The 23,064-nt window shown below is 41.6% G+C and overlaps 1 protein-coding gene across 1 annotated transcript in view; it reads right to left on the bottom strand.

Annotated features, from left to right (window-relative positions):
* LOC115079198 (protein inscuteable homolog) overlaps positions 1-23,064 on the bottom strand; it is a gene marked incomplete at its 5' end in the record, with an annotated part of 94,999 nt that overhangs the window by 64,635 nt on the left and 7,300 nt on the right. Inside the window, 3 exon segments of the mRNA XM_029582453.1 lie at positions 13,456-13,581; positions 20,953-21,066; positions 22,764-22,887. Coding sequence (XP_029438313.1) covers positions 13,456-13,581; positions 20,953-21,066; positions 22,764-22,887 — 364 coding nt within the window.

Below are 23,064 nucleotides of genomic sequence, written 5' to 3'. Positions count from 1 at the left end.
GCAGATGAAATTTAATGTGGCAAGTGTAAAGTGATGCATATATGGAAAAATAACCCTTGCTGTAGTTACACAATGTTATGTTCTATCTTAGGAGTTACCACCCAGGAAAGAGATCTAGGTGTCATAGTGGATAATACATTAAAATTGTCAGTCCAGGGTGCTGTGGAGATCAAAAAAGCAAACAATGTTCAGAATTAAGGGAATGGCAAATAAAATGGAGGATGTCATAATGCCTCTGTATCGCTCCATGGTGAGACCGCACCTTGAATACTGTGTGCAATTCTGGTCACCATATCTCAAAAAGGATATAGCTGCCCTGGAGAAAGTACAGAGAAGAACGACCAAAATGATAAGGGGCATGGAAAGGCTGCCCTTTGAGGAAAGGCTAAAGAAGACAGGACTGTTCGGTATGGAGAAGAGATGATTGAGGGGGGATATGATATAAGTCTACAAAATCATGAAAGGTCTTGAACAAGTTAATGTAAATTGGTTATTTAGTCTCTCAGATAATAGAAGGACCAGGGGCACTCCAGGAAGTTAGCAAGTGGCTCATTTAAAAAAAAAATTGAAGAAAATTATTTTTCACTCAGTGCATAATTAATCTCTGGAACTCATTGCCAGAGAGTGTAACTGGGTTTAAAAAAAAAGGTTTGGATAAGTTCCTAGAGGATAAATCCATAAACTGCTATGACGGTAATTAATAAGCAATAGTAGCTTGAGATCTATTTAATGTTTGGGTACTTGCCAGGTACTTGTGACTTGGATTGTGTCATGCTCTCCATGAGGAGTTAGCAATCTGTCATGATCCGCTATACTGGTGGGAGGAGCAATCAGATAGGGGTGTCAATCTGATGTATTCCGTAGGCAGACTTAGCAATCTGTTGTTATAGACTGCCGGAGATAGTAGTAAGTTGATCCTTGGGCTGGTGGCAGATGACCACGCCCCCGGGGGAGATCCCGGGAGGGACCATCGGCTAGGCTTAGAGTATGGAGACAGACACACACTAGTTCTTTTATTAAATAGGTCTTGAAACCACCAGAGGTGGCAGTAGTGAGCTGAAGTCCCTCAGATATTGTAACAGCGATCCCTGGATGGCTGAGCTGTTGAGAAACTGTAGACAGTGAGTAGGCAGAGTTCATGAACAGAACTAGAAGACAACATTCACAAATTGGTCTCAGGGAGCTCAGGAGCTGGAAAGGATAGGCCCTCAAGGAGCGAGTACCTGGTTCTAGGGAAAGCTCTGAGAGAGCGATGGTAACTCAAAATGGTGTGGATAATGATGACTTCCAGGCGGAAGAGAATCAGCAGATAGTCAGGAACGAGGACCCTCAAGGAGCGAGTACCGGTTCCCATCTGTAACCTGAAAGGTAAAGAGAGAGCGAGGCCCCCGAGGAGTGGGTACCTCTGGTAATTCCGAGGAGGCAGAGTAGCTTAGGTAGGGAACCCATTCTGAACCTTAGCCCATACCTTTGCTAACTCAACTAGTAGCGATATCAGAGACCTTTAAATATCGGAAGTGGATGATGTCATCTCAGGGGGACGCCCCTGAGGTTCGCGCCCTTGCTGGTACTTCACTCGGAGTGCGCGCTCGTGCTTTATGCTTCAGGCAACATGGCGGAACTGCAGTGTTGAGCCGGCCCGGGGACGCCGGAGAGAGATGGCAGAGAGAAGCAGTGGCAGCCAGCCGTCCTTCAGACCTGGAGGGAGTCGCCACAGAGGTAAAGAGGGCAGAGTGAAGACGTCGGGCAGCGACGGTCGCAACAGATTGGCAACTGTTGGAAACAGGATACTGGGCTTGATGGACCCTTGGTCTGACCCAATATGGCATATCTTATGTTCTTATGACATTTACTGTGAGTACAAATAATTCAGTACTCTGTATGCAGCTGAGACAGAAAACTAATAAGTGTTATATGCTGCTAACATGTTTTGTTCATGAAGAGTTGTGCTGGTAATGATCAGATACAGTAGCAGGGAGGGAGGGGCAGCAGACTCAGGCAAACTCAGACTGATAGGTTACAATCTAAATAACCCTTACAGCCCCACCCCTTCTCATACAGGGTAAGGTGACACAGCCAGGGAATGTTAACCCCTTGCTGTCTTGTCTGGAGGGCGACGTTTTGTTATCAGTCTTCCAACCGGGGTAAGAAGGTTCACGGAGGTGGGGAAATTGGAGAGGTAGCCCAAGAGAGGTTTTTTCTTGATGGGGGCCCAACATTTGTGTTTTGTTTTCCCTTTCATTTTTTAATTCATGATTTGAAATTTCATTTGCTTCATTTTTATTTTTCATTTTAAATAAATGAAAACAAAAAAATATGAAAACCAAAAAAAGAAACAAAAAGAAAACAAACTGAATCAATGTCTCTGCACATCCCTAAAAGGGTTTTAGTGATAGTGAGAGGGAGAAGACCGCAGCTCACATAAGACCTTTGATAGCACAACAGGCAGGTACAAATGGGTGGATTGAATGGTCCTTTACTGCTAACATATTCTGTGCTTCCAAGTGCTCTTGAACTATACTTTAAAAGAAAGCTGTTTAGTTCAATATTTCAGCTCTAGATAGTATAAAGATATCACAAGAATCATGCTCTAGTGTTCCAGTTAAAGAATTCTGCATTTACCGGTCATTGCTTTTCATCTAAAATGCAGGACTATGAAATAATAATAATAATACACACAATAGACACAATGCAATAACAACGCCATCAGTAAGATATAGCAAAGGCAAATTTTAGAAATATCGGTGGAGAAGAGACTGTCCATTAGTACGTGGGAATGGGGAAAAGACTTGAAATGCCATGGATCAATTAAGATCTGTGGTAAGTAGGAATTGAGATGGCAGACTGAATGGAACTTATGCTTTTATCTGCCAACATACTCTGTGTTTTTGTGTGTCTGTCAGCGCTGCCTACAACTGGTATGCCGTACACAAATGATTAAGAATAATATCTCTTCTTAGCCTTCCTTCGACAAAATTATCAGTTCCTGCTCCAAGACAGTAACATCACTGTTACTTGAGAATGCTGTCAGCTATCGAGTTTTCTGTTCACAGAATTGTCACATACGTAGGAAGAATATCAATTCCTAACGAGAAAACCTAACTTTCAAATCTTTGGCTAATGTAATTTCCAAGTATCACTTAATGCAAGATTTTTCCCCCCAAAATTTCAGTTTACATGAGTCCACACTGCAGGCTAAACTTTGCATTCTGGCATTAAAATGACTAGCTGATATTTTGTATTACATTAATAAAAATATTACATAATCCAGCATCTGTATATGAAGCTAATCTCTTCTGGGCTATAATTGCTTCAACAAGTACTGTGCATCACACTGAATTATTTCAATACCAAATACTCTATTAGACATGGTTATTGTTTTCATAACCTTCAGATCCTTCCTCCCGCACCCTTTTTATAAACAATAGGCATTAATAAATCATGATGCTAATTCAGAGCTCAACTTTCAAAAGTGTCTGCCGCACTCCATTTGCGCTATGGATGTGCAGGCTCAAAAATTTAGTCTTGGGGGGGGGGGGGGGTGTTTTGGGGGTTTTTTTTTTCATTTTTGGAGGGTTTAAAAACCAAAAATTGTTTTGTTTAATGTTTATTTCATTTTGGGATCTTTACTGAAATGAAATAAACATTAAAAAAAAATATACCCAAAACAGAAAAAAAAATACCTGAAACATTGGGAGCCCTGCAGGAATACAGCCTAACCTGCAGCCTGCCCTGCCAACCTGGGGCCTGCACCAGAGCCTCACTGACCCCTGTTCCCGAAATGATCGCAGCGCCAGGAACCACCCCAGCCTCCACGTATCCCTCCTATGGGATCAATGGAGAAGTAAAAGGGCCAGGATGGATGCCCACCCGCCTCCTTTCCTGTCCGTTTTATCTGAGACTGGTGCCATAGCAACTTTAAAAACAGTGCTGGCAATAAGTTGTTGACATTTTCTGTTTCATTTCAAAGGAATACATATCCCTAACTTGCACATGTAAGGGGGCGCATGGAGATTTATGCTAGTATTTTATGAACTGTGTGGTGGGAGCCACACAGGGGTCAATATTCAAAGGCAATTTTTGGAATATTGAGTCAACTTATCTAGTTAAATTTTAGTCAGATAAGTCGTTAACCGGATAAAATTTAGCCGGATAAAAAAGAGATGTTCCAGGTGTATTTCGGGGTGGGTTAAAGTTAACTAGCTGTCTTAACTGATTTTCAAATATAACAAACTAAGGGCCAGATTCATTAAGGATTTTCTCCCATTTGGTGTCTATGGGAAAAATCCCTTAGTGAATCAGGTACTAAGGTAGCCAGATAAGAGCCTACCCTGACTCTTAAAACAGTTGTTATCATTATCCTAAGCACTTCGTTCCTTAGTCTTTTTCTTTCCAGCAATCTTTGCTTCCAAGTTTACCTCCCTTGTTGAATGTAACTTTGTTCTTCCTGTTACCTACGGTTTCGTTACAGTTCCCCCTTTTTGATGTAAACCGACCTGATATGGTCCCTACCATGAAGGTCGGTATAGAAAAGTGTTAAATAAATAAATAAATAAATAACTTTTGACCTACTTTGAGGCAGGTCTGTGACCAAATAACTTTAGTTAGCTAGCTGCATTCTGACAATAAAAATAGTTACTAGTGGGCCCAGCAGCCCAGAACTAAGACCTCCCCCACCCCCACACACACACACACACAAACCCAAGCAACAAAACAAAGGCCCTGAGGGCCGAGCCTCCACCTCCCCCCCCCCCCCCCCCCCCCCCCCAAACCCTTCTATTACCAATTTTTTCACAAGGTATCCAAGACAGCCTTCCTCCATACTCCTACCGGCTCCCCTATGCCACCAACATTTTGAAGATTCGACTCTCCTGTGCCTCCCCCCATTCTCCCCTCACTCCATTCCTGACCATCCCACCCTCCCAGTATCTTTTAATTTCTAAATCTTCTGCCTGCATTTTGATAGGCTCCTACCATGATCCCAGGTCGGTGATTTCTTCATTGTTATGTCAGCAACCTGTCCCCTTTAACTTGTGGAAACCATGCATAATAATTGTAATGATTTGCACATAATAACCTAGATTTAAGTGTGGAGGCAGGTATTTCATAAAGTATGCATGTACTCTCTTGTGAAAAGGTTTCACTAGTTCATCGATACCCTCACCAGTTCACCGTAAGCCTCCAGCACTTCACCCAGAACTCCCACCCAGATACTGCAGACAAAAGACAAGTTTGATTTCAATTATGTGAGTTCATTAGCAGGGGTAAAAGTGTTTGGACCAGTTCAGTAATGCATGCATATATACCTGTGAGGCAGTGCCCCTAGTTTCCCCCCTAAGCCTGTGTGGGACCACACTGGATGCCTGGTCCACCTTAATTCCCCTTGAGAGACAGCGCTTTCTGGGCGGGGCCCAGCAAGGAAGGAATAAGAGCTGGGATCCAAGTGGAGATGACCAGACCAGGCCTGAGGTCTCTGGGAGGAAGGCAGCTCCTGTATGCAGCATTGTCCAAACACTGAGCTGAGACAAAGCAACACACGCTGTCTGAGGAGAACAGTCTAAGGATGTATGTATGTGAAGTTATAATAAAGAGTTACTGTTTTAAGAAGGCTGGAGTCAGTCTAGTTTGTCTCCAGGCCTGTGGGAAGCACTGCTCATTCCCACATATGGTGGTTTAGCAATGGGATTTTTTTTTAAGGCGTGCACAGGGGAAAAAAAACCCTGTGCACTCCTGTATGAAAGACCAAGAGTGGAAAGTAATTGACAGATTGGGGTTAGATATATAGAGGGCAGATCCTTGTGGGACTCCTGTATTCAAGGCAAATGGGGGTGGAATGAGTTTGATTGATAAATATTTGCTGATATCTATTTGTTAAATATGAGTGAAAACAATTAAATACTGTACCAGATATTCCAATATCTGACAGGTAGGATTTGATGGTTTATGGTATCAAATGCTGCAGATAGGTCTAGAAAAACAGTGATGTATGATGTTCATTTACTTCCTACACAACCCGGAATGCCCTTAGCCTGCTTCTTTCTTCCCTGTTAACATTAATAAGTGATGTTGTAAGTATGTGCATACTCTCGAGGTTTATAAAATAGCATATACATGCATATATTCTATATATGTAATTTTACATACGCAACTCCTGAGTGAAATCTTTGAAAATTACCTCCATAGTGTAGCTGATTAAAAAGATATGCCACTGTTGTGAGCGAGGTCATCTAATCATAACAATGCAAAGGTCACAAACTTTTCTATCATATGCATTTTCTTCTTTAACAAGTCTCTTGTAATTAAGGACAAACAAAAGATGACAAAGTAATATAGTTTGATACAATGAGAAAGCAAATCATTCTGTACTTGGTTCAGGCTAAATCTGCAAACTATTTCCATAAATTCATGTTCAAAGTCCTTTCGGATTTAGTAGCAATTTTGCTTTCAGCATTGGGACACTGGGTAGCTTAATTAGAAGTCCTTGCTTATCCATGAAGTGTAGCATTAAAAGCATCTACCATTAACATGAAGAGGCACATTCATTAGCAATAGCAGATAAGTGTTTTACGAGATAGAAAGGATGAGGTCATAATATGCCGACTTGTCTCAGGAGCACTTTCCACCGAAAACCATAACTGTGATGAGATCTACCAGAGGTTTAAAGACTAGAGAGGAGAAAAGATAATTAATGCTCTTATAATGTGTTTATTTAAAAGTGTACATTTCTCCAATTGTACATGGCAAAATAAAGTCACCAAGGACTTTAAATAATTATATTCATCATTTATTTACTGTTGCCAATAGGCATGGTGCTTTCAAAAGATGAATCACAAAGTAGTGAGTCCAAGCTGATGTTTGGGCACAGACATGTGAAAATCATTGAATGTTGAAGGGTACATGAAATTAAAATGTGTGTCTTCCAGCTCAAAAACAAATGCACTATGGGGCGGATTTTAAAACAATACGCGCGCCGGTACTTTTGTTCGCGCCACCGGCGTGAACAAAAGTACACCAGATTTTATAAGATACGCGCGTATCTTATAAAATCCGGGGTCGGCGCGCGCAAGGGGGTGCACATTTGTGCAACCTGCGCGCGCCAAGCCCAGCGCGGCCTGCCTGTTCCCTCCCCCCACCTTCCCCTCCCTTCCCCTACCTAACCCATCCCCCCGGCCCTATCTAAACCCCCCCCCTTACCTTTGTCACCCCTGGAGAACACTTTTTTTTTTAATTCAACTAAAAGTACACACATTAGAGAAGCCCATGTATTCTTTAACTGCTCTGAAGAGAGGCAATGTTTAACCCTGGTCATCTAACTAGGTGAATCCCCATTTACCAGGGTACATCCCTTTGAAAATTCTCCTATTCTGAGTAGCCTGAGGTGTTGCAGTATACATGGCACTTTTGGTGTATGGACATTGTGGGCAGTTTTCAAAGCAAAAGTGCCCGGTTAATTTTTCTATTGGATTCCGCTTTTCGGCACTTCAAAGCAGATTACATTCAGGTACTATAGGCATGTGGTAATAGCACTCAGACATATTTGCACTTGTACTTGTGTGGGTGTTTTATTGCAGGTTAAAATAGTGCATGCACGCGAAAAGTCCCTTTTTGTGTGTGATAGCTAAATCGGGGCAGGTTGTGGGCGGCATCCGCTCCGGAAGGGGAGGAGTCGGGGCAGCACCGGGGCAGACGCCACGAAGACACCGCTGACTTCGAAAAGTTAAAGAACCTTTTTGTCGCCAGTTTCGCACCCAATAGCACCACCTTTTACGATGGCGCTATTGGGTGCGAAAGCAAGCAGTGATAGCACTGCAGGCCCACCCCCCGCTTCATCCCCCCCCTCCCGTTACTGCTGGATTTTCGAAGGTCTGTGACCTTCGAAAATCCAGGCCTTAGGGACACAATTTTTCATTTTAAAACATGTGCATGAGTGCATATATGTAAATTTATGTGACTGAATATGTGCATATACTAGGTCAATTTGCCAAGGTTCACTTTTAACTTTGAAAATACTCCGTAAAGCCTGTGTACAAATGGGGGAGGGGGGTATTGTAAATGTTTTTGAAAAAAGGGCTTAATTCGCGGTGGTGGGCCAGAGTGATGCCTGCTCGATGTTTTAGTGTTTGCTCTTCTGAAAGAGCCCGTCTAAACAAAAGGAATAAAATGAAAGAGCGAGAGGTATTTCAAAATCAAAATGAAATGAAAACCACCCACCAATGAAAAGAAGACGAAACAAGATGTCCCCACCCCTCCCCCTGTATAACCCTGCTTTACTTTTGTGATGTGACACACAGTCCATGGGTAAAAAATAACTGTGGACTTTGCAACTGCCCACACGGTTTTGAAAATTGCTCCCATATTACGCTCCATTCAAAACCTCTAGCAGAACTTTGATGAGAAGGATTTAGAAGTTATGCAAGCCACCTTTTAAATGTCAAACTTCTCTAGAATTATGATTATTTTTCAGCATATAAATAGTAACTAAGCAATAAGGCATGGAAGGGAATTATATATTATAGGCTACTGTCATGCCCGGGGTGGATTTAAATAGGAGAGATTAAAGGCCAAGTACACCCAACCACCTGAGAAATGACAATATATGATAAACAATACCCCTGAGTGTAGTGTTACAATTATGAAAGAGATACTGAAAAAAGGTTTCTTTTTTTTTCCAATACAAAAGGTACTTTAATACAAACCATAATGTGATACTACAATAACAGAGTTTCAGATGTATTCTTACCAGCAAAAAAAAAATAGACGTATTTTGCCCAGAAAAATTATCAACGTCCGTGTTATCTTACAGTCATCACTGCAAGTAAGGTCAGTGGCCACAATGAATAAAAACAGCATAGACTCCCGCAGAGTCTGCGATAGGTGGACACAAGAACTGAGTCTAAGTTAGATACCCAAGTCAAAAGTTAACTTAGGAGTTTTACCTGCCATCAGACTGCATATGGACTCTCAAAGATGAACAAAAACAAATGTCTGAGTAATTCTTCTGGGTGATAGGGCCACATATGGTAACCATGAGCCTCGTGGTGTTGTAAATAATTGAAAACTTAATTTTTGAATCACATTTCTGGATTGTGGTTTTCCAATCCAGAAACTATTAGGACACAAAAAAAAAAAAATTGCACCAAATATTCAAAAGTCAGTATTTAGCTGAATGTCTTAAAATTGCCTATAAGTTAAGAAATACTCTATTTCAACACAAAAGACATTACCTTGTTTTCCTAAAGAATTGAAGGGAAAGGGATGTATTCTGCTACTATGAGAGTTTCGTGCATGCCATGTTAGTCCATGTGAATACATAGAATTAAGGGTCAACAAAGAGCTTCTAGGGGACTTATTTATTTATTTACTTTCAATTATTTGTAGCCCGCACCATCTCTTAGTTCAGGGACATTTCTTTTATTGAAACAACTCAATATATCTAACCAGCTCTTGAGAACTGTGCTCCCTTCATCAGGTCAGTGAAGAACCAGCACAGTTACTCTGGGTTTATGTAGGGCATTGTCAGCTTGGCATAAAGTTGTCAATGCCACTTTGAAATACAGCAGCAGTGAGGCAGATGCAACTAGGGATCCCATCTGCTCCAGATGGACTTTGTACTCCCAGATATGGGGTAAGGTTCATGAGGGTTTCCGGATAAGGGGGAGAGAAACAGATTAGGAGGTGAGAGGACGCAGACCTGACATCATTCATCATTTTGGCACTTTTGTTGGGTTTTATTTCCTTTGTTTTATAGTGTATTTAATTTCAAATGAACAAAATAAACCACAAACAAAATGGGGGAAAAATAGCAAACATTATACGTGCATGTCCCTAATTGCTATTATGAAATAAAGCAAAATGTTGATCCTAGGTTCCTGAGCAAAGATCTGCATACAAAAATGGCCAGCTCATGTTAGCTTCACATGGGTAGTTCAACTGTGGCCAGTAGCGATGTGCACTTATTTGAAACAAATGCCAAAAATGCAAACAAACCGAAAATAACCTCGTCTGAAAATATCCAAATATTTTTGAGTATTTTTCTATCTGTGGCATTTGAAAAAAAAAAAAAAAAAAAAGGTCTCCAGAGACTCTGGCTGGGCCTCCCTGGACCAAAAAGCATTACTGGAACTGGCCAGGGATAGGTTCAGGGCCATGTTCCTCCCATCACAGCCCCCACTTACCTCCTTCCTAGATCCTCTTCAAAAAAAAAAGGTGAGAGCAATGCCGACTTACTCGCACCCAGGTCTCAGCACGGTCCTTCAGGGGGATGGTGCCATTTCTAAAGCCCCCGGACATGGATGGGAGTGAGTTGGCATTAAACGAGCAGGTTAATATAGTGTACTTGGCCTTTCAGAAAACATTTGACAAAGTCCCCCATGAGATACTCCTCAGGGAATATCAAAGTCTTGGGATAGGAGGCAGTGTTCTGTTGTGGATTGGTTATTAGTTAAAAGGCTGGAAACAGAGGGTAGGACTAAATGGACTGCCTGATTCACTAAGGCTTTTCTCCCATTCTGTGTCTATGGGAAAATCCCTTGATGAATCAGGCCCGAGAAAGATCCATTTGGAAAACTGTACCATGGGGAATGGAACAGTTACCACTGTTCCTTCTAAGCTGTATGCTCATGCCCCTGCACCCAAGTCATGAACCCTACACATTCAGCAAAACATAACACGTACAAGAAATCCCTATATTATTTGTATTATACTGGCTTATTAGTTCAGAAATTTGAACTCAGCTTATAAGTTGCACAAAAAGAAATTTTTTGCGCATGCAATCTTTCAAAATTTTGAAGGAACATTGACTGGGGCCTTTGTTGTTTTAACATGTTCATAAATGATCTGGGTAAGGGAATGACGAGTGAGGTGATCAAATTTGCAGATGGCCCAAAGTTATTAAACATTGTTAAAATAACAGTGGATTGCAAGGAACTATAGAAGGACCTTGTGAGAATAGGAGACTGGGCAACTGAATGGCAGATGAAATTTAATGTGGAAAAATGCAAAGTAATGCACAGAGGGAAAAATAATCCACACTACAGGCACACAGTGCAGGAGAAAGACCTTGGTTGCTTTGTAGACAATACGTTGAAATCCTCAACTCAGTATGTGGTGGTGGCACTCAGATTAGCAATTAGAATGTTAGAAAGCATCCAAAAAAGAAATGGAGAATAAAATTGAAGATATCATAATGCCTCTATATTGTTCCATGGTGAGACCGCACCTTGAGTATTGTGTGCAGTTCTGGTCTCTCCATCTCAATAAAGACATAGCAGAACTAGAAAAGGTGCAGAGGAGGGAGACAAAAATGGCCTCTCCTACAATGAAAGGCTACGCAAGCTCTTCAGCTTGGAAAGAGACAGTTAAGGAGGGACATGTTAGACGTTTATAAATCATGAGTGGGGTGGAACAGGTAGATTATGTTTGTGGATGCATTTGAAGTCGCGGTACACTCCGAAATGTTTGCAGAGTAAGAGATAGTGAGAAAATGGACTATCAGTGATCGCTCAGCATTCCCCACAAAGCAATGAAGCCTCTAAAGCAGTCTCACATTTATTTATTATTTTTATTATACCGAGTTTCATGATCGGAATCACATCAACCCGGTTTACAATTAACAATGTGAGTAAAGACAGAGAGTAACAAAGTAAAGAACATTTCCCAATACAACAACAAATATAGTATGAAACTTAACAAATATTATAACAATATTTTGGATGTGAGAAAGTTACAAAAAACATGGAAAAATGTTAGCCACATGAAATGTGATATCATGTTGGGCTTATCCACCATTGTTTGAATGGGGAAGTATACAAATTTTTCTTTCTTACTCACAAATGAAATTTAAAAAAGTAAAATAATCTTTTAAAAAATCACTTAATAAGGAATAATTCACATGCGTAAGGACCAATGATTACAAATGACCCGTTAACAGTAAAAATACTGAAAGCACGTTTCAGCAACCGTGGGGGTGTTATGAAGGTCCACATATACTCAGAGAAATATTCTTGTTTCATTTAAAATAAAAGTAGCATTGGTAACAGGTCTTCATGTTTGTGATAGATATATTCCAGTTACGGTATAGTGGACTATATTTTGGTGATTTAACATTGTGTGTCTACAATTCCTCTCTAAACCACCATGGGCCTTGGCATCTGATGGTATATAATTGTTTTAATAAAGATAAGATAAAGATAAATAAAGAACGGTTATTTACTCTTTCAAATAACACTAAAATAAGAGGTCACCCCATGAAACCAGCAACCAGCAAGGTCAAAGCAAATCATAGAAAGTACTTTTTCACTCTGTGCACTATCAATCTGTTGCCAGAGGATGTGATCAAGGTGTTACGATCCCGGTCACTAGACTAGTGACCGGGAGCTTACCTCTCTCACCCGCGCTGCGAACCGCCGGGTTCGGGGCCCTCCACGCGGCTTGGCTGCGGCGTCCTCCACGAGGGAGACGTCGCCGGAGACTCCTTCCCTCGGCGAGGGAACGCGCGCGCGAAGGGCAGCGTTTTGTGCTGTCAGCACCCGGATGTGCTGACACGCCCCCCGTGACGTCAGACGCCGACCGGGGGATTTAAACCGGGCTCTTTCCTTACCCAAGTGCCTTGCAACGAGGTTCCTTCTTTGAAGAGCTAGTTGCCGTCGTTCCTGTTCCCCGCTGATTGCCTGCCTGCCTGCTTGATTCCTGCCTGGTTCCTGGATTCCTGCTTGTCTTCAAGCCTGCCTTGACTCCGGTCCGTGACTCCGATTCCTGCTTGTCTTCAGCCTGCCTTGACCCGGTCCGTGACTCCGATTCCTGCTTGTCCGCAGCCTGCCTAGATTCCGGTTCGTATTCCACTCCTGGCTTCTCCGTCCTCGCCTAAGTCCCAGCGGTCCGGGTCCCTACGGGCTCCTCCCGGGGGGACCTCGGGCTTCCAGGGCGAAGGACTCCTAAGTCCTAGCGACCCGGGCTCCCACAGCTCCTCTGGAGGAGTCACGGGTTTCCGGGTGAAGCTCCATCTGCCCAGTGGGAGTTCTGCCTCCCGACTGCCCCCCTCGGGTCAGTCGGCCTAAGGATCCACTTCCGGATTTCGTCCTTCGTAACACAAGGCGACTAGCATAGCGGGGTTTAAAAGAGGTTTGGACAAGTTCCTGGAGGAAATGCCCCTAACACATTATTAGCCAGATAGACTGAGAAAGCTTTTACTATCCCTGGGAGTGAGCAATAGGAATTACATCTACTTTATAGGATCTTCCAGGTCCTTGTAACCTGGATGGCCACTGTTGGAGAGAGGATGCTGGGTTCAGTGGACCTTGGTCTGATCCAGCATCACAATTCTTTATGTCATTGCTAGTGGCCAGTGGATGTGACCCTGAAATTCAAGCGAGTTCATTGCCCCTCTTGCTTTTCTGCAATTTTAAAAGGCAAGCCATTTCTTCACACCACCCGATAAAAGCAACATGCTCTGCTTACTTTCTCTAGTTGGTGAATACCTTCTTCTACACAGCAAACAGATGCCAGCGTCCTTAATGCCTGGGGATAAAGGCAACGAAAACAATCCTGGCGACATATCTTAAAGAGGGCTATGACACCACCTTCCTGCAAAGAGAAGATAGGAAAGAAAAGCCATCAACTAAATGTTGCATAGTTAACATAAGATGCTTTCTTTGTTGTAGTAGTTAAAACTTGCCGAGGCAATGTAATGAGATTTCATGATATATCAAAATTAAATATGATATACAGGGGAAGCAAATTAAAGTTTGTAAGGTTATGCAAAGCAGCCCCGTTCATTATATATATAAATATGTGATAACGATCAGTAAAGACGTAGTGGGAGGTGTGAAACTATTGACTTTTACCTTTTTCAAATGCCATGGTAATTAAACTCGCTACACAGTTGAAAATTACACAAAGATGCGTAATCAACCATTTTTCTTAATTGTTTAATGATTCTAAATGTTAGACCTCAGATTATTAGAACAATGTTAAAAAAAAAAAAAAAATACTGTCTTCAATGCGAATCTTAATGACGAGTTTAGTTTTAGTGCTTTATTGGTTCTGTCTCTACATACTCAGAAGTTGAGTTTTGTATTTGAATGATTCATTAATTCATGCTCGTATACAAAAACAGGCTTTTGTTTCTACCCCAGCATTTCTTCTTGCTCCTTTTTACTTCCAGTTCAATCAGAGCCAGGATTGGGATCTGTCACCTTGAGTCTTCATTCGTAACTACCCGGGGATTCCCCCTAATCCCCCATTTTATATATTTAATCCAGTTCATCGCAGTAATAGTCCTGGATCAGCAAGTATGCACTAGGAGCTCTGTAATCGTGGACCCTGGGTGTGGACGCTAGGTGTTCCTCTTAGGTCATGACCAGGGCTCCCTCCCCACCTCCTCCCAGGCTGTCAACATTATCTCCCAAAAGAAAGGCCTCTCCCCCGCAACAAAAATGAAATTCAGCCAGAAAACGCCCCAAAAGTTTTTGACCTGCACACCCCTAGATTAGGATGTGTCAGATTGGTGGAAGCTTGTGCTGGAGGACATATTTCTGTGATATTCCAAGAAATGCTCTCAGCCGATAAGCCTCTCCAGCTCCTGTCCATTTAATGCAAACTCATCATACTTGGAGGGATAAATCATGTTACTAGTCTGTCATCCTGTTTTAGTTATATTTAAAACATTATTTCATTTACTGTCCTGTATCGCTATCTCCTTTCTGAAAGGAATCAATCAGGAGCGATGAGGGTAATCATTGTGATGGTGACACATTCTGTATCAGTTCAGCATGGCTTGTATGGATATTTTCGTGCATGGGGGGTTTTTAAGAATTCGTCATTTCACACCCACTTCTTGCTCTTTTATGTCTCTGAAACACACTTGCGTGTCATTTTTAAAGAAAAGAGCCCTCAGGAAATAAATACAATTTAAAAAAGAATGAAGGTTACAAAAGGTCTTGAAGACAACTCTGGCAGTTGAGATTGTCATGTCAATCATTCTTTAAATGTCAGTGATTGCTAATTCTTTGCTTTTTCCATTATGGCCCTGATCACCTATAGAAGCACTGCTATGAAATACAATGAGAATATTAGTTAACTCCCCCCAATTTCATCTTCGTTATGTAATATTTATATATATTGCCTTCTTCAAACAAAATTTTGACCCAAAGCAGTTTACATCCAGCAAAGTAATACAATATTCAAATACATCATAATAAAGCAAAACATAAATAGAATACAATATGTACATATATGGCAGCATGGAGATCTACTGTTTTATAACCTGCATGCATCAGATATGCACAGATTACAAAATACGCCTCTGTCTAGCACCCTCCATACTTGCATATATTTGATTACATATCAATACCTATAATGCACTGAAAGTGTGTTCTTTTTCTACCTGCGGCCACTTGGAGGGTCCTGCCAAGCAGCGACCAGGCCCGGTTGCACCTGCGCACGAGCTCCTACACTGGCAACCTTCCACTCGCCAACTGGGTTCCTGATTGCTTCTGGGCAAGTTCCCCTGCCTGCAAGCTATCCCCTGGTGTTTCCTAGGCACACTGAGGACCCCTCACAACCTCCTAGAAAGACACCCACAGACCAAATACACACAATGCCAGATCGCTAATCAGTCCAAGACAGGCAGAGCTAGCAAACTAGTAAGTTTATTAAGAAAAAGTAGGAACAGTGAACGGATAAAAGATTTAATATTCAAACAGGAACAGGTAAACAAGAAGGATTAAACGGTAAAAGATAACGGAACACTTTTCATTACTTACTAGTGCCTGGGGAGGTCAGGAGAAAAAGCTGTGCACAGGAGCTGAACAGGCAGCACAGAGATCTGCTCCCTCTGTACTCCCAGCCAAGACTAGAGAGTTCCACAACTTTTCAGGGCTAATTCTCTGTCTGCAGAGCCAATCAGTTCACAAAATACTAAGTTAGCTTTCTGGCCAATGGCACTGCAGAGTGTTTCCGTGTTAGATTTTCTCAGGGCTGCTGGGATGTGCATGCTGATCAAGCCACCTTCTGAGTCCAGGCAGCATTCAAAGCCTCTGCTTGAACTACAGGGCAGAGGTCAAACAACACCTGCAGGTTCTCTGAGGAAAGTCACAGGGCAGCACAATAAACTACAAGCATGCAAAAACCCTGTTTCGCCTCGCATCCCAGTTTTTTGTTTTTTTTATATTTAATGGGCCCTTGGAGTGCGACATTAAGAAGAAACCCAGAGGCTATGAAAAAAGCTAGAAAAAACGCAAGGAGTAAGCAGCCAGTGTTGCTGACGGCTCCATTGAAAACTGTGCCGGCGCCACAAGCAGCTTGAAAATTCATGGGCCATACTTGCTACTACTGAAAACTTTTTTGAAAACTCACAAGTCAAGTGACTTTTTTTTTTTTTTATTTCTATATAGTGGCAGTCTTATTTGTTTTTAAACAGAAAAAAATAAATCAGAATATCATTCATTTTAAAGCAAAACTGAACCAAAACTGGAATTTTTTTCTTCTGTATCCAACGCATGCACATCTCTGTCGATTGTCTTAACAGCAAGCATTCATTTGGGGACCATCAGTCTAATTTATTAAAGGGCTTCCTCCCATTTTATGTCTATGTAGGAATATAAATACCAAACTCTTTGGTTAAAATTTACATTTAGAGTTCCTACCGATGATCTCAAAGCTATGGACTGATTTTTGTGCCCCGAAACAAAGGGTGACAGGAGTTTGATGTAGAAGACTGCAGCTAGAGCAGCATTCCTCACAATGACTTGACTGTTTAGCCAAGGACACAGCCCACTGTTGTAACTCGGCACCACTCATTTCCATACATGACATGGGTTCATTGTTAAGTCAGTCTTGCACTCTTTGCCTGGCTTTAGAGCCTGGTCCCACTGGAAGGCAGTTTTGGAAATAGTAAGCTCTATTTGTTAATCGGGTGCATTAATTCTCAAAAACAAAAAAATTCACAAATTTTTCATTTTGGGGGGAAAAACATTTTGGTTTATTTGAAACAGAACAAAACCTGGCTCATTTGTTACATTTCCCATTTTAATTTCAAACAAATGCACATCCCTAGACAACATAGAACCATTCCAAAACAGCTCGGTAGCCAAGCAGGGGCCACAAATTGATATTTTGGCTCACAGAAAGCAGAACTGGAAGCCACGGACTGAAAAAAAAAGTTTTAAGAATGCCAAAATTCATATAACTAGCATTTTCAACTCTAATACACAAGTTAATGCCAGCAAAGTTGCAACAAAATGAGAAAATCCAATTTCTATTTATCTATTATAAAACATTTCAATTATTCCAATATTATATATTCTCTGCCTATTAACTTTTTTTTAAAAAATCATGTTTTGTATTTACTTATACTATTGTAAATTCTTTACACTCAGAAATTAAAGATTATTATTTTATGTGCGATCAACTAAGGTAACCTTCAAGTATTTACAGAAAAATGTATTTGTGACTTTTTTCAGACAAATCAAAACTTTCAATAAAACAACTTCAGCTTCTTAAAAGCAAAACTCCAAGCTTCCTCTTCACTGTCATCAAATGTACCTGCCAGAATGACTGACGGGTAAAAGTGAATTCTGAGACATGTCATTGCCCTTTCCAACTGGAAACAAAGTGAAAAATAATCAGCTAAATTCTCCAAGAGCTCTAGGAATTCAAAGCATTATCGAGCGGCTGGTCCCAGAAGAGAGCAGGGCCCCTTTCTGTCTACAGATGAAATACCTTTTTCCAGATTTTATACTACTGCTAGTGAAGTAGTTCACAGCCCATAAATGCACACCAGAAGTGTGAGTCACTTTTGTTAATCAATACTCTCTTTATGTGATCAAGTACAATGAAAGTCAGTAGAAAGATAGTAAGCATAGGAATATTTTCGGAAAGCACAGGGCGCAGAACTAATATTGTGCTCTATATCTGCAAAATAGCAGAAATCCAAATGGGAGCCAGGGTTTATTTAGAGGCTGGATATGGCCGATGTCTACTTTGACCCAAGGGCTTAACGGGGAACAGCATGGAATAGAAAACATATTGGGCGTGAAAGACCTAGAAAGTAAAACAAAGGCAGAAATCAGCTGTTAGTACGCTCTGCAGCCCAGTACAGGCACTGTGTATCCATCCCTGCCCCCACCCCCAGCCCCTATAGAGCTATATTGTGAGAACAGATGTATTTAAAAAAAACAAAAACCCACACATGATGCACTCACTGAAGAGCAGGACCAAATTAAGGGTTGAAACTGGGTATGTAGAAGTTTGGAAGGGCCTTCTATGTGGGAGAATTGTGGATCTAACTGGAACCCAATGGGGTAGATTAGCTGCTAGGGCTATAGGCATATACAGGTCTTTTAATACTGTACAGTGTCAGAGAATGGAGTGGCTAAGAATATGGCAAGCGTAGAAGGTGATGTGCTAAACTGCGGAAAACTCCACAAATGATGATCAACTTTATAAAACCCAAAATAGTGCGCATTATTTGCAAAAACGCACACTAGTTGGCATTCAATGTGTGAATTGCAATTTTCAAAGGGTTTTTTTTGCCTTCACGTGGAATAAAAATTTGTGTATAATTTTCTGCATGCAAACATTTACATAGAAACATAGAAATGACGGCAGAAGAAGACCAAACAGCCCATCCAGTCTGCCCAGCAAGCTTTCGCACTTGTTTTTTTTCTCATACTTATCTGTTACTCTTGGCCCTTAGTAACCTTTTGGTTTTATTTCCCTTCCACCCCCGCCATTAATAGAGAGGAGTGTTGGAACTGTATCTAAGTGAAGTATCTAGCGTCGAAAACGCGCATCCAATCGCGGGTTAACAGTGTGCTCCGCCTGAGAGCACTGTACTGTATCGGCCTGTTACAAAGCTGTCCAAAAGAAAAGCAGTAAGTGGCTTGGGTAGGCATCAGAGGACAAAATATGAAATCAAGGACCCTTATTTTCCCAGTCTTCAGCTTCCTCCCCCTTTACATTTGCCTTTTTGTATTCAATGCTTTGCCCCAGGTGGCAAACCCCATAGGAAAACCTTGCTTATCACAAGAGGTGGTGGGTTGCCTCCTCTGCAACGATCCTTCAGTGCTGCTCTCTCTGGCCAGCCAGGGCCGATAAAATAGCTGTGGCTGGCTTCCCTTTCCTCCTGAGCTCTAGTGTGTCACCTATGCAATCTGCTCAAGCCCAACTAGGCCTTGTCCAACAGCAGACTGGGACCCATGACAGCTCCCCTTCAGGGCAGAGTGCCACAGCCAGCACGCACAGACCAGCTCCAGCCATCGGCTTTAAATTCAGATGTTCAACACTACTCCTCAGGAACAACCATGAGTCAACATTCCATTTCTTTTAGCTTCAAACTGCGTGCAACTTTATTTGCAATCAATACTACGCTTAATGTAAATATCCCACATTATTTACAAATGAAATCCCAGGGAAGCAGTACTTTTCTGAGATTAATACTAGCATTTATCTAAAAGTCAATATCTCCATTTTCCAAGACGATTTAAAAATATCTAAACTAAAATAACCTTCATTAGAGAGGACTATAATGTCATTTGCAGCGTAATTTCTACTGAAGGACTGGATGTACGCAGAGATCAAAAGAGAGGAACAGATGGAAAAAGAAAATACTTTTTCTGCATTTCTATCAGCCATCCTGGATGGACTCCAGAAGGGGTGAAAGGCAGTTTGGTATTGAAAAGAATCCAAAAACATAGGGATGGTAACTTTCAAACCGGCTCGCATGTGCATATTTGTGCTCTTATGTTGGCCTGCACCCAGGGACGAGGTTATTTTATTACATATGCACGTATGTGTTTAAAATAGCCTGGCTGCATGCACATGTACACTAAATTTTAAGAGGGCACATGCATGTGCACTCAAATGCTGCTTCTACCATATAAATCAGGGGATTTCAAATGGGGTGTGCGCTGACGCCATTCCCATTTTTACCAGTTCATCCCCAGTTTGCCCAGATAAGAGAGAGGTCCTCCAATCCCCCTGATTTGATAGCCTTCATTACCCCCAGTTAGCCCCAACCCTTAAAACCCCACAGATCTGCCTAGTTTTCTTTACATTTTAACTTATGCGGCATCCATAGCAGAAGCAAAGTTGCACAGCAGGGGGTGTCAGCACGCACGGGTCGCATCAGTATTTACGCGCACATCTTGGTTTCATGCCCCGAAATGCCCATATCCCGCTCATATCATCCCATACCCTGTCCCCTTTTGAAATCTTTCGAGGTATGCACGCTCCAGGAGATGCGTGCTTATCTCAGCAGCTTTTAAAATTTGTGAAAATTGAAAGCATGCACATACGGCAAATGCATTCCAGGCCTGACTCCCAGGGCAGGTAATTTTCAAAAGGATTTACAAACCTAAAACTGGGTTTTTACCCACGTAAGTGCACTTTAATAAGCATGCAAATGAGCTTTTGAAAATTGCTATGATAATTTTATTTACATATGTAAATCTTCTGAAAATTTCTTCCAAAAGTTTTGTTTTTTTTTAATTCTTGAAAAAACAAATTATGGCCATTTGAGAAGTGCTATATTTTCACACTGCACACTCTCAGAGCAGCTTCCAACTTCATCACCTTCTCGAGCTGGTGAAGATTAAATACCTTTTGAAGAATGTGCAATGATGTGTCAATGAATCTACGTTGGATAATATGCAAGCATAAAGGGCAACCCATCGTAAATACAGGAACTTTCTGATTTAGTGTCTGGTTGTGAAGTTGCAAGCAGGAGGCAATATCATATTCCGGCAAGGTTTCAAGTAGAAAACCTTCATTTGCAGAATAACGTTCATCGTACCGCTAAACCTTGAGGGCTTCAGTTTAACACTCCTTCCAGTGTGCTGCTTTCTAGGAGATAAGAGCCTCTGTGGTGTACAAGCCATGAATGGATATTGTTGACGCATTCTTGACGCCGCATAAGAAAAAGACAAACTTAACTCCTACTGCTAAGCTCTTTACCTGAGCTATGATGTGACACATACGAGGGCCTTCCTGTGTCAGGCTGAACAGGCTGCCAGTTGCTGCTTCAATGCTGTCTATGTTGTCGGAGGAGTTTATCTGTCTCACCAGATTCTGAAGGAGAGAAAGAAGCACGATAACAAAATACTGGTTACTTCTACTGAGAAATTGATAGCAAGATATCTGTGTCATCTTTCTGCTATGAAGTCAGTAATCTAGACTTCTCTGCTTTACCGCATGCACTCTATCCCTATAAATTAGGGAGGTGTGCACATTTTTCATTTTATTTTTCATTTTTTTCCATTTCACTTTATTTTATTTGAAATGGAAAAAAAAAATCAAGCAAAAAAAAATTGTCAGGTCATCCCCTCTTGGTAAAAAAAAAAAAAAAACCACCCCTCCCGGACCCTCTCTCGGTTCCTCCAGCCTTCCCTGATCAGTTTACCCCAAGTCATCTTGCTTTAAAGGGCAGAAGTGATCACCGGTCTCTCTTGCCCTGCCAGCATTAAAATTGTAAGCACCAGAATCGCTGGTATCAATTTCTCAGGCTGGCGCCAAATGGAAGAAATTGAAAATGATGCTGGCCATTGTTTGTTCTGCTTTGTCCCGCTCACTGTTGCTGCCACTCTTCCCTACTCGGGGACAGTAACTTTTAAACAGCCACGCGGACGTACACGTATGCGCATATGCCAGCTCGCGCAAATGGACGCGGCCATTTTATAACATGTGCGCGTATAAGCCTGCATTATAAAATCGACTGTAAGTGCAATTTTATATGGATGCGCTCAGGTGCACGCAAATGCCAGCTCTACCGCATAATTGGGGGGATTTTGCTAGGCATGCGCGCCAACTGCAAATACCCAGTTCCCAGTTCATTCCCAGTTCGTCCCGGTAAAGGCTAGGACTTCCTAACCCCCCTAGTTAGCCTCCCTTTTACCCTATTGGCCCCCAACCCTTCAGACCCCGCTGACTAGGCCTGATTTTTTTATTTTAAAACTTATACGCCATCCATAGCAGAAGTAAATTTTCGTGGCAGGGGACCCCCCCCCCCCCCCGGTGTGCGCTTGTGCGCATGAATACACGCATACTTCAGGTTACGGACTTGGGAAAACCCATGTCCTGCCCAGACGCCGCCTCACCCCGCGCATATTTGGGTGCCTCTTAAAATCCGCGCAGCGCATGCTGGCCCAAGATACTCGCATATCTCCCGGCTTTTGGTGCGCATAGGGCTTTTTTAAAATCTGCCTGTTAATGTTCCTCTGCTATAGATGGCTGCTGGCATGCTTCATTAAACTTGAATGGACAACCTCAGTGTTAGATCCCAAAATAAGGATGCATTGCTTCCGTTGACTTGAATGAAAGCAAATGAAACATTAACGAATGAACTTAGGAGCTGAAACCAAGGATTCAAATTAAAAAAAAAATGTCAAACCAAGCCAAAATAATGAACCAAACATAAAACCTTTTCACTTCATATCTCTAAAGAGAGGGACAATCAGGTAGACAGGGTGGGCCAATTGGCTCTTGTCTACCATCATCTACTATATTACTTTGTTATTGTGAAAGGGTACAAAAAAAGAAAAATGATAACACAGACCACTATTATTAAAATGTTGAAATGATTCGTAAGATGTCTATCAGCAATTTATACTTTAGACTTTGGCATCTGGAAAATTATAACAGCGATACCTTGTTTTCATTGTGACTGATTTTTGCTGGATGGATGCTTTCAAAGTAAAAAAAAAAAAAAAAAAAAAAAAGATGCAGGAGAACAAGATATTCCATGATGTTTAGCCTCCCTGTTTATTTACCTTTATCTCATGTGTTAAAACCACTTCTATCAACTCGCCAAAATAATATCCAACAGAATTTAACGTTTCATTGATGCATGATTTCATTGATGTTAGCATCTGCTCATCTTCAAGGTACAAACACCTGAAAAAGAAATGCTGTGACATGAAAGGAACAATTGAAAGCAATGCAGAAATGCATAGAGTAAATTTGCTAGTCCCTGCACATCAGTTTTTCAGTAGAGGTAAAAATGAGGAGACCAGGCAATGCAGTCTTACTATATTGTTCATTTGATTAACAGGAATACCGAAAGGCATGTCC

Source organism: Rhinatrema bivittatum, chromosome 17, assembly GCF_901001135.1.
Source record: "Rhinatrema bivittatum chromosome 17, aRhiBiv1.1, whole genome shotgun sequence".
Taxonomy (NCBI): domain Eukaryota; kingdom Metazoa; phylum Chordata; class Amphibia; order Gymnophiona; family Rhinatrematidae; genus Rhinatrema; species Rhinatrema bivittatum.
Note: the sequence above shows the minus strand (reverse complement) of the source record. Positions and strands in the feature narration are given on the sequence as shown.